This window comes from Sturnira hondurensis, unplaced genomic scaffold (genome assembly GCF_014824575.4).
Source record: "Sturnira hondurensis isolate 20B ecotype Veracruz unplaced genomic scaffold, ASM1482457v3 Scaffold0006496, whole genome shotgun sequence".
Taxonomy (NCBI): Eukaryota; Metazoa; Chordata; class Mammalia; order Chiroptera; family Phyllostomidae; genus Sturnira; species Sturnira hondurensis.
In genome coordinates, this window is record NW_028079127.1 from 22,332,838 (window position 1) to 22,346,807 (window position 13,970).

Below are 13,970 nucleotides of genomic sequence, written 5' to 3' on the forward strand. Positions count from 1 at the left end.
AACAAAGTCAGATGAAAAGAACCAGGTGGTTTCAAGAGTGTGATTATCCTGAACTTATTAAATTTTAAGAAGAGTAGTCATCTCTGTCAAGGAAAAAATGAAGTTAAAATTACTGTTTGCACTTAAATTTTCCCACAGTCCAATTCAAAGAACTAATTCCACTAAAGCTTGTCTGATATTGCAGAACATCAAACAAGAACATAATGAGTAACTTACTATTAAGGTCTTTAATATTTGCCTTTCACATGTATGACAAAGGATAAAATAAAAGGCTGAAATCCTGAAAAAGTGTACTGTCTGCTTTTTTTATTCAAAAGTCCGTGATTCTTTGGGAGATTATACACAACTGTTTTCCGGTCAGATCACAATTTCCACGATTTCTATAGCAACCATAAATGCAAAAGGTCCCTGCCTCCCTCCCCCCACTCACTTTTGGCACCCATGTGTGAAATGTCACTTCTGGAAAACGGGGGGGGGGGGGGGGGGGGGGGGGGGCGGGGAGATGTGAATCCTGGGTTTTTTATCACAGTTCTCCTTTTCCTGATTGCTGATTTTGGAATATTGATTCAAGAAAGAGTAACAGTATCTCATCAGTAAAAATCTTTTTCTAACTAACATACATAGCTGTCTCAGGGGAAAACAATGAGAAACAGCAGCCAGTTCTCAGAGGTAAAGGAGCAATGGCTTATCCTTCCCAACTTCCAACTTTAAATTTAGAATTACTCGGTAGTTCTACAAGAGGTAGCAGAATGTCTGGCACCGGCTCTGGCCTCGGGACTTTAGAACGCAGCTCCAACTCCTTCCGTTCTTCAGAACCCGTTACACTGGAAGAAGAGGCGCTCACCCCCCACGGGCAGCGAAGCCACCAGGGGACAAATGTGTTGATTCCCGGCGGAGAAGAGGAGCCTCACCACGGGACTGGCAATTAGGGAGGATTTAGCCAAAGAATTTTTTTAAAATCTGATTAAAAAGTGCATCATTTATAAAGCACCCCACTCTTGAGTCTTCACTTAGTCTATTAAAAAGAAGTTCCCCAAACAAGGATGACACAGGAGGAAGAGAGCCAACGCAGACTGTCATGGGCCAATACTTAAATACGAAGAATACAACTTCTATTTTTCATATAAGAACTTATGAGCATGGTATCGACCTCTTTGGCCCAACTCAAATTTATGTTTTTAGGTATGCTTTTATGCTTTAGCTATCCAACATCCACTGGATATTGCCAAGAAAAACCCCTCCCCCACAAAAAATCTGAGTTTTTCAGCATCCTTAGAGTTTAATGGGTCTTTCTGAGAACTACTGTTAAGCTGACAAGGGTTGGGGGAGTCTTATGCCACCTCTTCTCCAAAACCTAATAAGGCATTTTTATTGCAAAACAAAAGGTGCTAATGTTATGAAATTGGGAGGAAATAAGATGCTATGACAGTCTTCTCTCATTTTAATTAGCACTGGACTATTTCCAACCTCTAGCACTACATATGCGGTTAAACTTCCGGAGGGAGGAGGGAGGAGGGAGAAATGAAGGAAAAGGGAGCTCCAAAACCTCCTGACAAAGTAGCCAATCCATCACAAGGTCAAGGGCTTATTTCTGCCAGCCACTGACTCACAAATATTCTTCCCCATTTAAAGAAGTCTATGTGAACGAAGCTGGGGCGAGCAGGGAACACACCAAGGAGGAGACCACAGCCTTCTCTGAACGACCCCACCCCATGTCCTCGGCGGCAACTGACTCCATCTGTCACTGCGGCAGTCACAGTAAGCAACACCTTTCTTTAAAACTTTTCTTGTTCTTGCTGCTTTTCTTGCCATTCTTGTCCTTGTTTTCTGACATCTTCTTTGCTCTGATTTCTCTCATTAGATCAAAAAACACCTGGGGTGAGAAGAACAGCGAGAAAGAAGTCATTTAACGATTTAATAAAGCAATTAGACTAAGCACAGAGCCATACTTATTCTTATAAACCATATGCCGTCAAAACAAAAAGCCTAGCGCAGGTAAGAATAACTAACATCAAACACATATTCCAACTCACGAAAGACACATCTTGACTGATACCATACAACTGGTTAACCTAAGGACAGACGCATCATACTGTTACTATCATCACTCAACAGCTTCTTTCAGAACTGTAAAACCTTCTCTCTGGTAAGCACAATGAAGGATAAAGCAGCACTGAACAAACATCTATCACAGCTAGTGACATCCCAAATACTGGGAGTGAGAATGGTCGTCAGACTTTCTAGCATTCCCAACCACCAGAAAATGAAAATGATATAAGTATCCGGACCTTATTTAATCCTTCCAAGGACCATATGAAGGTTAAGGACACCATTTTGCAGGCCAGTGTCCCTGCATAACTCAAGAGCAGACTTGAGCAAGTGGTCGTGCTCCTGTGAGAGGGGCAGGAGCGGGGGAGGGGGGAGTCGTAAACTAATGAAGACTCCGGAAACTGGGAAAAGGGGGAGAGGGAGAGGCCCAGCAGGCTTCCCCGCCCCCTGCCCATATACCCCGCCCTAATGCTGAGGAACAACCCCTCCTCAGTTCCTCGCAATGTCAGCTGAAAGGAACTTTATCAAGAACTGACAGACCTGTCCTTTCCAATGCTAGTGTGGGATATTTAGATAGATTATCATCTGCCAAATAGTTTGGGTTTTGCCCTCTGCTACCAGCAATTGTGCCAAAGTACTGACTATACTCAGCAGGCAAAATACACCCCCCAAAACAAACATTTGAGATTTCTCCTAGAGAAGGACCAAAGTGAAAGACGGGGTGGAAGCTTTTATCATTGGGTGTTCACATAAACCACAAACTCCTTTTATCCTCACAAATGGACCTTCTCAGAGGAGGCAAGACCATGCTCACCAAGTGGGGGACATCACCAGCATTTACTACCAGCTCAGGGCACAGAAAAGGGCTCCCCCAAAACGCCTCATATTGGAGCAGGCACCCCTTTCTCCAGCACTCAGGAAATCACCCCACCCATAATAGGAACAGTGAAGAGCCTCAAAAGTTACAGGTTTTTCTTTTTGTTCTAACAAAAGGCAGGAGGAGGGGAATGGAGTGTGTCCAACTTAAAACGATGACAGAGTTGTTCCTGATCTTATCAACCCTTCATGTGAATTGTTTACAAGTGAATACAATTCTTCCAATCAGAAGTTTCTGCTGGTTCTTGTTTGGCAGGTCAAGCTGCTCAGGTGGAGGAAGGGGAGCCGACAGGCCGCTGTGCAACAGCCCCTCCCTACCCCATCCCACCCCAAACCACCCGTCAACAGCTCCATGCTCAGAACGCCTCCCTGACTTTTTCAAAACAAAGTACATGTCTGGATTTCCCATAGGTTTTCTACAGCTGGGGAACAATTTTATAGAAAGAAAGAGAGTTGGAATAGCACAAGAGTCAACATAAGAGTTGGGATAACAATACAAAAAAAAGTGGCTGACCGGTGAACATCTCATTGCAGAGTACAACAACAGAGGTTTATGTTGTAGGTGCCGCCCAAGTGCTTCTGAAGTGAACTGCTGCTAATACGACATTCCAAGGGTACCCGTGTTCCTCTAGCACCCCTCGAGCTTATCTCCGTAAGAAAGAGAAACATAAGCCCAGCCTGGTGTGACACAGTGGATTGAATGCCAGCTTGCAAACCGAAGGGTCACTAGTTCAAGTCCCAGTCAGGGCACATGCCTGGGTTGTGGGCCAGGTCCCCAGTTAGGGGTGCCCTAGAGGCAACCACACACTGATGTTTCTCTCCCTCTCTTTTTCCATCCCTTCCCCTCTCTTTAAAAATAAATAAATAAAGTCTTTATTAAAAGAAAAAGAGAAACATAAGCAGTGACCTGGAGGATTCAGCTGCTGAGGCTGCATAAGACAGGACAGACATACCCACTGCTTGGTGCCAAGGTGCGGTGGGTGTAGATTTTACCAGACTATGAGCTGCGCGGTAGGAGCTGATAAACAAGGTAAGGCACGGGGAAGGCCTCGTTTTTGAGGTTGTCTGTTGTAGCCAGATAACAACCACTTTGAACCTAGATTTATTTTTAAAGTCCTAACAATAGCAATCACTGGTAGATAGATTTTCAAATTGTCACTGTTCATCATTATCAAGACCATCCTTTCACTAGCTTCAGAGATTTAACAGAGAAAATATGCTGAAGTTCAGTATGGAAGAGAAAAGAAATCCCTGCAGCGTTGATTCTTGAGAGCAAATATTATTTAGAGGTTCAGTTATAAAGACGCAACTCCTTGGCTCTGCCTGTGGATGAAAAGTGAAAAGAATAAATCTAACCAATAACTCGATGAGAACAAAATCAAGATACATGGAAACTCCTTCCCCAAAGACATACTGTGTCCCTAAATGGGACACAGCCAGCCCTGTGCCTGAGGAACAAGCTATGAAAGATGAGAGAGCATGGGAAAGCCACAGAAAAGTCCTCACTAAAGGTAGGGAATATGTGGTATGACTTGAAGCAAACTGAAGAAACCAATTTTACCATGGGCTAATGGATATAAACAAGTTCCTATGCATCTCAGCATCACAGTAATGGAATGACATCACTTGAGGACTTGCTGTCCTTATGTCCACCCCTCCAGCAGAGTCTGTACAAACAAACGACCTCATCTCACCATCCTCCCAGGGCTGGGCCAACATCAGGCACCTCCAACAAGGCTGCCGGCAAAGTGAAAGGACTCTGGGTTGTTTTAAAACATGGGCGAAACCCTCCCAGTGCTTCTCATAATCATGACATAGACACCTGTAAAAAACCCTAGTTTCCATAAATGGTTCCCTTAAAACCAAACCTATGAGATGCCTAGTTTCTGCTGTTTCTCCAGTCTGTTTCCAAGAAACAGGCGGAGGGCGAACCCACCTTGTCCACGTTGGCCCGAGTCTTCGCCGAGGTCTCTACATACTGCACGCCCCACTCCTCGGCTTTGCTCCGCGCCTCCTCCACTGGCACCTGCCTCCGCTCCTCCAAGTCTGACTTGTTTCCCACCACGAGCAAAGGAATTTTATCTTCTTCAGCCTTGACACGGAGGATCTGTTCCCTATGGCAGTAGTACAACAATTATGAAGTCATCTAAAATGAAATGCTTTCCAAAGGCAAAAGAAGAAATCGCTACACTGACAGCACACCACAAGGACACATCCCAACCCAGACCCTGCATAAACCAGAAAAGGGTTCCCAAGTCTGGTGCTAGGAGTGGCCTGGCGCGCTCACTACAAAGGCAGATTTCTAGGCCCCACAACTTGCCCTGTGGAAGTAAATGCTTGCACAGGGGCCCAGGATTCTGCATATCAGTAGGGTCGCCAATTTATGCTCAAGTAAAAAAAGGAAAAAAAATTAGGACTGCAAAGATAAAACCAAGCCGAAAGGAGTATTACTTTATACACAAAACACTTAATAAGTCCTCTAAAAAAATTGTATGATTTCTTTGTGAGAATAAAAGCTATGAAATCCAGTGTTTTTCACATGAAAGGTTAACAGTCAATTAGTAGATTGTGAAATCAATTTAGTGGGTCACAACCGGTAATTTCTTTCCTTCACTGAAAAAGAACAGAAAAGAAACATCAGCAGGAGTCTCTAGTAAGAACTTTTTTCATTTTTTTTTAGCAAGTTTGGTTAGGAATTAAGGTGAAAATGAGGAAGCTAAGTATCCTCTCAAGATAGGGAAGGACACACCCGTGAGCCATAGGAGCCCTCGGGAGGTGAGCTCCAGGAGACCAGCAGAGTAAGTAATGGTTTTGTGAAACTTCTGCTGTGACATCTGTCCGTGTCTGCGCCACCTCCCCCACCCCTCCGCAACCCCCCTCCCCTCGTTCCCCCAGACACAGTGAATGTCACAGGCCACAGGACGGGGACAGCTATATTAGGCAGTGATCGTATTTAACACACATTATTTTTCCACACAAAGTGAAGAGAAAGGAAATACTCCAAGGTCTACGAAAAAATACTTCAAAAACATCTTCTCTAAAAGAACTGTTACCTGTAGCACATCAAATTTTACCTCTACTAGAAATAATCCTCTATCTAAAGTTATTAATCAAAACCAAATATTAAAAAAATTAAATATTCCTCCTGCACTATTTCAATCCAGTGGGAACCCTTCAAAAATGTATTTTGTGGAGATTTGGATTTGTATATGATTTAGGATAACATTTTATAATAAAAATATTTCAAATTTCTTTCAGTCAACGGAAGTGCCAGATATCAAATATTTTAAGAAAAGTGAACAGACATTAGATGCTTGAAAACTGCTGTCCCCTATATTTCAACATTTAGTAGTTATGTGATTAATATAAATTACAAACAACAAAACTGAGAGCTTTCTGGCTCATTAGTCTTACACAGGAATATAAAATTACCTGATTAATAAACATATTGATCCAAAAATGGAAATACCAATTTCTGGTCTCTTATAGCAAAGCCTATTTCTTTAGTTCATAGAATACGCGTCCAAGAAAAGTTTCAAAATAGAGCATATTAACATTTTGTTTTATGTTGGGGTCTTTCCATTTGGAAGATAAATACAGAGATGGTACATTTATTTTAAAGTGCTAACAGGCATAAAGTAACTGATTTTAGTCCCAAAGGCTCAGATAACCTACATGATTCCAATGATAAAGAAGCCTGGACAGCTCTGAGATTTGTATCTAAATGTCAGAGTTCAAGTTGAAAGAACTAACTTCCTTTCCTTTTTCCTTTAGATAGTCCTGTCCTTTGTCTTCTAAAAATCCCTCTTCTCTAACCAAAACCCTTCTTCCAAGATGAGATGAGACCACTCCAAGTCTAGGAAAACAGACAAATATTGCAAGAGTTTGCGTGTGAGTGTGTGTGCGTGTTAATCGGGGGAGACAGGACAAGGGTGGCAAGGGTGGCACCATCTATTCTCTGGAGAAGACTCTTCTACTGCCCAACCTCGCCTTTCACGGCAAGTCACAGAGCAACCAAAAAATCAGAAGGCTCAAAAAAGAGAAGAAAATAAGGTAGCGTGCATCTGTTCTGTTTTACTACAAGGAGGAATAAAAACCGGACTGTGTAGCTGCAAACACAATTATGAGTCCACGGGCTATAACCACATACAGAAACCTCAAGATATGTTAGAGAAGTCTAAAAATTAAAGGACTTCTCATCAGGAGGGAGTCCTAGTCATCTGACCGATCAACACAGCACAGAGCCCCAACCTCTGAGGTCCTGCAGCTCGGAGCCATTCCCTTATCACTTCACACTCTCTCAGCTGGTCTCCCGAGGGCTCACCTCCCCCAGGGCTCCTCCAGGACTCATGCGTGCTTCCTTCCCAATCCTGAGGGGATATTTAGCTTCCTCATTTTCACCTGAATTCCTAACCAAACTTGCTTAAAAAAATGAAAAAGTTACAGTGATTTTTGTTTCCTTTTTTTAGTTCCCTGTTAGAGTCTAGATCTAAGTATTAAAGGAAGGAGTCATCAGGACAGACAGGTTTATGAGGAGGATAAACGAAAAAAAATTGTGTAAGAAAAAAATGATGGAAAGAGAGAAAGACACTTTCCATTAGAATTCCCATAAGAACTATGTCTAACAGCTCACTACTTCCTTATAATAAAATAAACTTAAGGTGTCTTTACCATATTTTCAAATGATTTAGAGCAGTGACTATTCCACCCAACATGTAAGGACCATGTGAGCACACTGTGAGAGGGCCTGGGGAACAGAGGACAATAAAGGGTGGAATTTGTAGTCTAAAGCATCTTTTCATTTCATTACCTCAACCAACAAGCATATCTTCATATAAGGAAACAGAATCTCCAATGCTGAGTAAGCTTGCCCAGGGTCACTAAACTGGTAAGTGGCAGGGATTTAAACCCAGGTCTGTCCGATTCAGAAGCTGGGTTCTTCCTACTTAACTAGGCTAAGTCCTTACAATAGCAGCAAATGGTCACTCTGACTCACGTCTTTTACTCTGCTGACAATGTTTCATAACCTTCAAAACAGATCAAACTTGTTGCTTTTCTAGCAAAATTATTTAAAAGATAGTTAACTCTTGTCAATCACTGTCTCTCAGGATTTATAGGTTGGTTATAACCAAACCATGGGCTCTTGAATGCATGAGAAACATTGTCCCTCTTACGGACAACAGATTAAGATCATTTATCCTTAGAAATTATTATAAAACAGGGAAGTCCAAACAGATTGTAACAATAATAATGTGCCAAGATTCAAAAAAACCAGAAAATTCTTTAGAAGGATTCTTCCTAATTACAGGCTCAACCATCCACTACTATTCTGAGCCCCGATTCCTTCTAAGTCCAGACATGTGAAAGGAAGACAAAAAGCCCCTGGAGGCTAGAGGCCACCCCCAGCACACCTGAACTCGGCGGTCGCTGTGAATGATTCGTGCTCGGTGATTGAGAACACCAGTAGAAAGCCTTCCCCACTCCGAAAGTAGTTGTCTCGAATGGCTGCGTAGTCCTCCTGTCCAGCAGTGTCCAGAATGTCTATCTGGACTTCTTCTCCATCAAGCACGACTTTCTTTCTGTAACTGTCGGCTTTGGTAGGCTCATAGTCTTCAACAAACTGAGGAAATAAACAACATTATCAGTAATCAACACAGTTTTAAGAGAAATAAAATCTGCCAAAAAAATAAATGTCAATATACAGATACTTAATCTATAAGCAAGTGAGTATGGCAACTGAGTATTACTGGGTGCCTACAATTATCACACTATGTATAAAGTGCTACAAAATAAAAATAACTTCCTATATAACAATTCTGTTCCTAATTTCTCAGTGCCACCATTTTTTTTATTTTTTTATTTTTAAACAAGAGCAGATAATCCGATTTTACAGATAAGGGAACCAAGCACACAGCAGAATACTGGGCAACATTCCTGTCAGTATAAAATTATAATACAAACAAACGCTGGCAAGGGCAAGAAACAGGGGCTCCTATTCATAATCCACAGAAACTTAACTCACCTGAAAAGTAATTTGATAAGAGATACCAAGAAGCTTAACTAATTATATGACGTGATAAGCTCCAAATGCATCAAGGATTAAATGTAAAAGATAAAACTCTCAAGTATTAGAAGAAAATGTGGGTAAAATCCCTTTAACACCTTTAAGTAATGAAAGTCTTTTTAATAACAATGACTCAAAATCCAGAAGCCAAGTAAAAAAATTTTTTTTGAGCCCTGGCTGGTTTAGCTCAGTGGATTAAGCACGGGCCTGTGAAGCAAAGGGTCACTGGTTCGATTCTCAGTGAGGGCACATGCCTGGGTTGCAGGCCAGGTCCCCAGTAGGGGACACATGAGATGCAACCACACATTGATGTTTCTCTCCCACTCTTTCTCCTTCCCTTCCCCTCTCTCTAAAAATAAATAAATAAAATATTTAAAAAAGTTTTTTGACAAATTAGACCAGGTAAAAAAATTAATTAAAAAACTTGTTTCGCACAATACACTATAAACAAGGACCAATGACAAACAAGGAAAATGTATTTGAAACCATATCACAAAGATTTTTCCCTTCCCACAAAAAGGAAAGGGGAAAAAAAAAAGATCAACAATACAATGGAGGAAAGTGGCAATGAACATGAACAATTCACAGAAAAATAAATATTGATACATATGATATTAAGCCCACAAAGAAATGTTCATACTCACTAATAAAGAAAACAAAATTGTAACTATATGGAGATACCAGAATGGCAAAATTCCCAGCTGACAACACACTCTGGAAAAGGCACTCTTGTACATTGCTAGAGGAAATAGAGAACAGTACATCCTTATGGACATGAACATGGCAACACCTGACAGAACTCGAGAAGCACTTATCCTCTGTCCAAAACTCAATAATGAAAAGACAAACTGCCCGATGAAAAAACAGGCAAAAGATCTGCATGGACATTTCTCCAAAGAAGACATACAAATGGCCAAGAAGTACATGAAACGATGCTCAACATCATTAATCATTAGGGAAATGCAAATCAAAACCGCAATAAGATACCATTTCACAACTACTAGGATGCTGCAATCAAAAAGATGGATGACAGAAAGTGCTGACAAGAATATGGAGAAACTGGACTCTCACAGAGTGCCAGTGGGAATGATAAAAAGGTACAGCTCTCATGGAAAATAGTTTTGCAGTTCCAGGATATTACTTATCCTACTAGCAGCCAAAACACAGACTGCCGACTGACGATGGACAGACAAAACATGGCATATGCAGATAATGGAAGATTACCTGACATCAAAAGTAAAAAGCACTGATTCCTGCTACAACACGGATGAACCATGACAGATTATGGTACGCAGAAGGAGTAGAGGACAGAGTCACGTACAATGAGTGTATTTATACGAACTGTCCAGAACAGACAAATCTGTGGGGACAGAAAGGACAGCGGTGGCTGCCAGAGCTGTGGGCAAGGCGAGTGGGGAGGGGCTGCTAGCGGGGCACAGTTCCTTCCTGGGTGATGTTCTGGAATCAGACAGTGATGGTTGTACAAATTTGTGAATATACTAAACACTGCATTTTACACTTCTAAAGGGGTAAATTTTAGGGTGTATTAAATCCTATCTCAATTTTTTAAATGAAATAATGCTATAACATGGGTGAACTTTCAAAACATTATGTTAAGCGAAAGAAGCCAGATATAAAGGTCACATATTGTATGATTCCGTTTATATAAAATGTCTGGGGTAGGCAAATCCATAAAACCAGAAAGTGGCTGTCAGGGACCAAGGCGGGAAAGGAAGCAGTAATGAGGAGTGACTAATGCACAGGGCGTTTGGGCGGAAGAAGTGATGAATCTTCTAAGCTCACAGTGCTGGTGCTCGTGCACCCATGTGAATATACTAAAAATCACTGAACTGTACACTTTAAAAGGGTGAATTTCATGGTGTGTGAGTTATGTCTTAATAAAACTCTAAATTTTTAAAGGATTTTTTTAAAGACCTTATTTACTTATTTTTAGAGAGAGAGGAAGGGAGGGAGAAAGTGAGGGAGAGAAACATCAGTGGGGACCTGGCCTGCAAATCAAGGCATGTCCCCTGACTGGGAATCGAACTGGCAACCCTTTGGTTCGCAGCCCATGCTCAATCCACTAAGCTACAAGAGCCAGGTCTAATTAAAATTTTTAAAGACTTAAAAATTTAAATGGAAATATCAACATGAACTTATGGGTCCTCTGAAGAAAACTCTTGAAAACAGCCGTGTAATGCCAACTAGGAGCTACTAGTTGTAATGATTTTAAATCTAAAAATAGAAAAGTAAAATATTTTTAGCATTAGGTTTTTTATATTCATCCTAATAATTATAAGTATAATGATATAATATACAAATATATAATACAAATATATGATAAATATCATATAATAATAAATGTGAAAATTTGCTTCTACTGCACAACAGTGTCTTTCTTTTAACTCCTTTCCAAAAGACAAACACATGACCAGCTCCCCTGCCTGCAGTGAAAATCTATGAAAACCTCCATAAAGCATCACGAGTGCATATTTCTGAGCTTTCAAGGTTAATACCAATGAGAGTTCCATTGACTCCTTTGACACTAGAAGTCGGAATATCCTGATATGACTGCATACCTCTGTGATAAGAAAAGCTGTGTTTACTAACAGAACATTAGACTACAACCTTGATGTTCCCATTTTTCCACTAGAAATTGGAAATCCCCAAAGTCATGGTATCTGTTAAGATGAACCATACCCCTGGCCTTGTAGGGCCATACACAAATCTAAGTCAAACTTCATACACACCCCTGTGCACTCAGCCACATCTCAGCTGACTCTGCTAGCCACTAAAAGTCTGAAGTGTTTGCTGCCAAAGTGCCCCCGGCACCAACCTCACCTTACCAGAAATGGCAGATAGCTTAAAAAGTCTTCAAGTAGACAGTGGAGGCATAGGTAGATACACTTTGCCACCTTGCACAACCAAAAGAAGGACAACAAATTTGAATTTAAAAAACTGCTAAAAAATCAAATTGTATATAAGTCCAACAACCAAGGAGTTAAAGAAGAAACACTCATCCAGACCAGTAGGAGCTTCAGAGATGGGGTGGAGAGAACTCGCAGCAGGGCACTGGCTGGAGGACCTGGCAGTCCCCCATTTTCATGCAGATAAACCGGGAGGAACAGCTAGGGAGCCAGACAGGCTGAGAAACCCAGGGTTTCAACAGGGAGAATAAAGCCTCAAAACCTCTAACTGAAAAAACCTGTGGGGGCTGAGGAGGCGAGAGAAACTCCCAGCCTCCCAGGAGAGTTCACTGGAGAGACCCACAGGGTCCTAGAATGTACACAAAACCTCCCACCTGGGAATCAGCACCAGAACAGTCAAATGGCTTGTGGGCAAGCAGGGGAAGTGGTTGAAAGCAGGCTGAGAACCGAGCAAGCAGCACTGTTCCCACTTGAACCCCTCCCTGAAATGTAAAACCACAATAGCAGTGACATGAGTTGCCTGGCAAATACCTAAGTCTCCACCCTTTAACGTAACAGGTACACCAAGACAAAGAAATATGACCCAAATGAAAAAACAGATCAAAGCTTCAAAAACAGAACTAAGTGATGAAGAGAGAGCCAACCAATCAGATGCAGAGTTCAAAAAGCTGGTAATCAGGATGCTCACAGAAACAATTGAGTACGGTCCCAAAATTGAGAAAAAAGTGAAGGCTATGAAAAGTGAAATAAAGGAAAATGCACAGGGAACCAATAGTTGAAGAAAAGGAAACCAGGACTCCAATCAACAAGTTGAAGCAGAAGAAAAAAATAAACATTCATCTAGAACTGAATGAAGAAACAAGAATTCAAAAAATCAGGGGAGGCTTAGGAACCTCTGGGACAACTTTAAACATTCCCACGTCCCAATCATAGGGGTGCCAGAAGGAGAAAAGTAAGAGCAGGAAATTGAAAACATAATGAAGGAGAACTTCCCCCATCTGGCAAAGGAAACAGACTTCTGGGAAGTCCAAGAAGCTCAGAGAATCCCAAAGAACTTGGACCCAAGGAGGAACACATCAAGGCACATCATCATTACATTACCCAAGACTAAAGATAAGGAGAGAATCTTAAAAGCAGCAAGAGAAAAGGAGATAGTTACCAACAAAGGAGTTCCCATAAGACTAGCAGCTGATTTCTCAAAAGAAAACTTGCAGGCAAGAAGAAGCTGGCAAGAAGGACTCAAAGTCATGAAAGACAAGGACCTACATCCAAGGTTACTCTATCCAGCAAAGGTATTATTTAGGGTGGAAGGGCAGATAAAGTGCTTCCCAGATAAGGCCAAGTTCAAGGAGTTCATCACCACCAAGCCCTTACTATATGAAACGTTAAAGGAATTTATCTAAGAAAAAGAAGATCAAAAATACAAACAGTAAAATGATAACAAACTCACAACTACAACAGGAACAGAATCACAGAAATGGAGATCACATGGACAGTTATCCGTGGGGAGCGGGAGATTGGGGGAAAAGGTACAGAGAATAAGAAGCATAAATGATAGGTACAAAATAGACAAAGGGAGGTTAAGAATAGTACAGGAAATGGAGAAGCCAAAGAACTTATATGTACGACCCATGGATGTGAACTAAGGCAGGGGGTGAGGGGGTGAGAATGTTGGTTGGAGGGGGGGGGGTGCAGGGCAAAGGGAAATAAAGTGGAGAGAAAAAATGGAACAACTGTAATAGCATAACCAATAAAATATTTTTTAAAGTCTTCAAGTATGTTAGGCCAAGAATAAAAAGGTCAAAATCTCTGCCTAATTTTTCTCAAAGTCAGAATTTAGGAAAAAAAGAATTCTGGGACTGCGGCTCTGTCCACAATCCAATTTTCATGGCAATTCCACCGTATAAAATAAAAGTTCTTTTAAACTAAGGGTAAAGCGTTGGACCAGGAACAAAGACTTTGAGCGGTTTAGACCACAGGCATCCCCAACTATAGGACTGAGTTTCCTTTTCTATGAAATCAGGTTTGACTGGATCATCCCTCAGCAGGATGAT

The 13,970-nt window shown here is 41.4% G+C and overlaps 1 protein-coding gene across 2 annotated transcripts in view; it reads right to left on the minus strand.

Moving 5' to 3' along the window:
* Window positions 1-529: 529 nt before the first annotated feature.
* RALB (RAS like proto-oncogene B) overlaps window positions 530-13,970 on the minus strand; it is a 36,764-nt gene continuing 23,323 nt past the window's right edge. For both annotated transcript variants that reach the window (XM_037049866.1, XM_037049867.1), the window contains exons 3-5: window positions 8,337-8,545; window positions 4,862-5,039; window positions 530-1,873 (exon numbers count right to left, since the gene is read on the minus strand). In XM_037049866.1, the coding sequence (XP_036905761.1) occupies window positions 1,754-1,873; window positions 4,862-5,039; window positions 8,337-8,545 (507 nt within the window). In that variant the 3' untranslated portion in view covers window positions 530-1,753. The remainder of the gene's footprint in view (window positions 1,874-4,861; window positions 5,040-8,336; window positions 8,546-13,970) is intronic.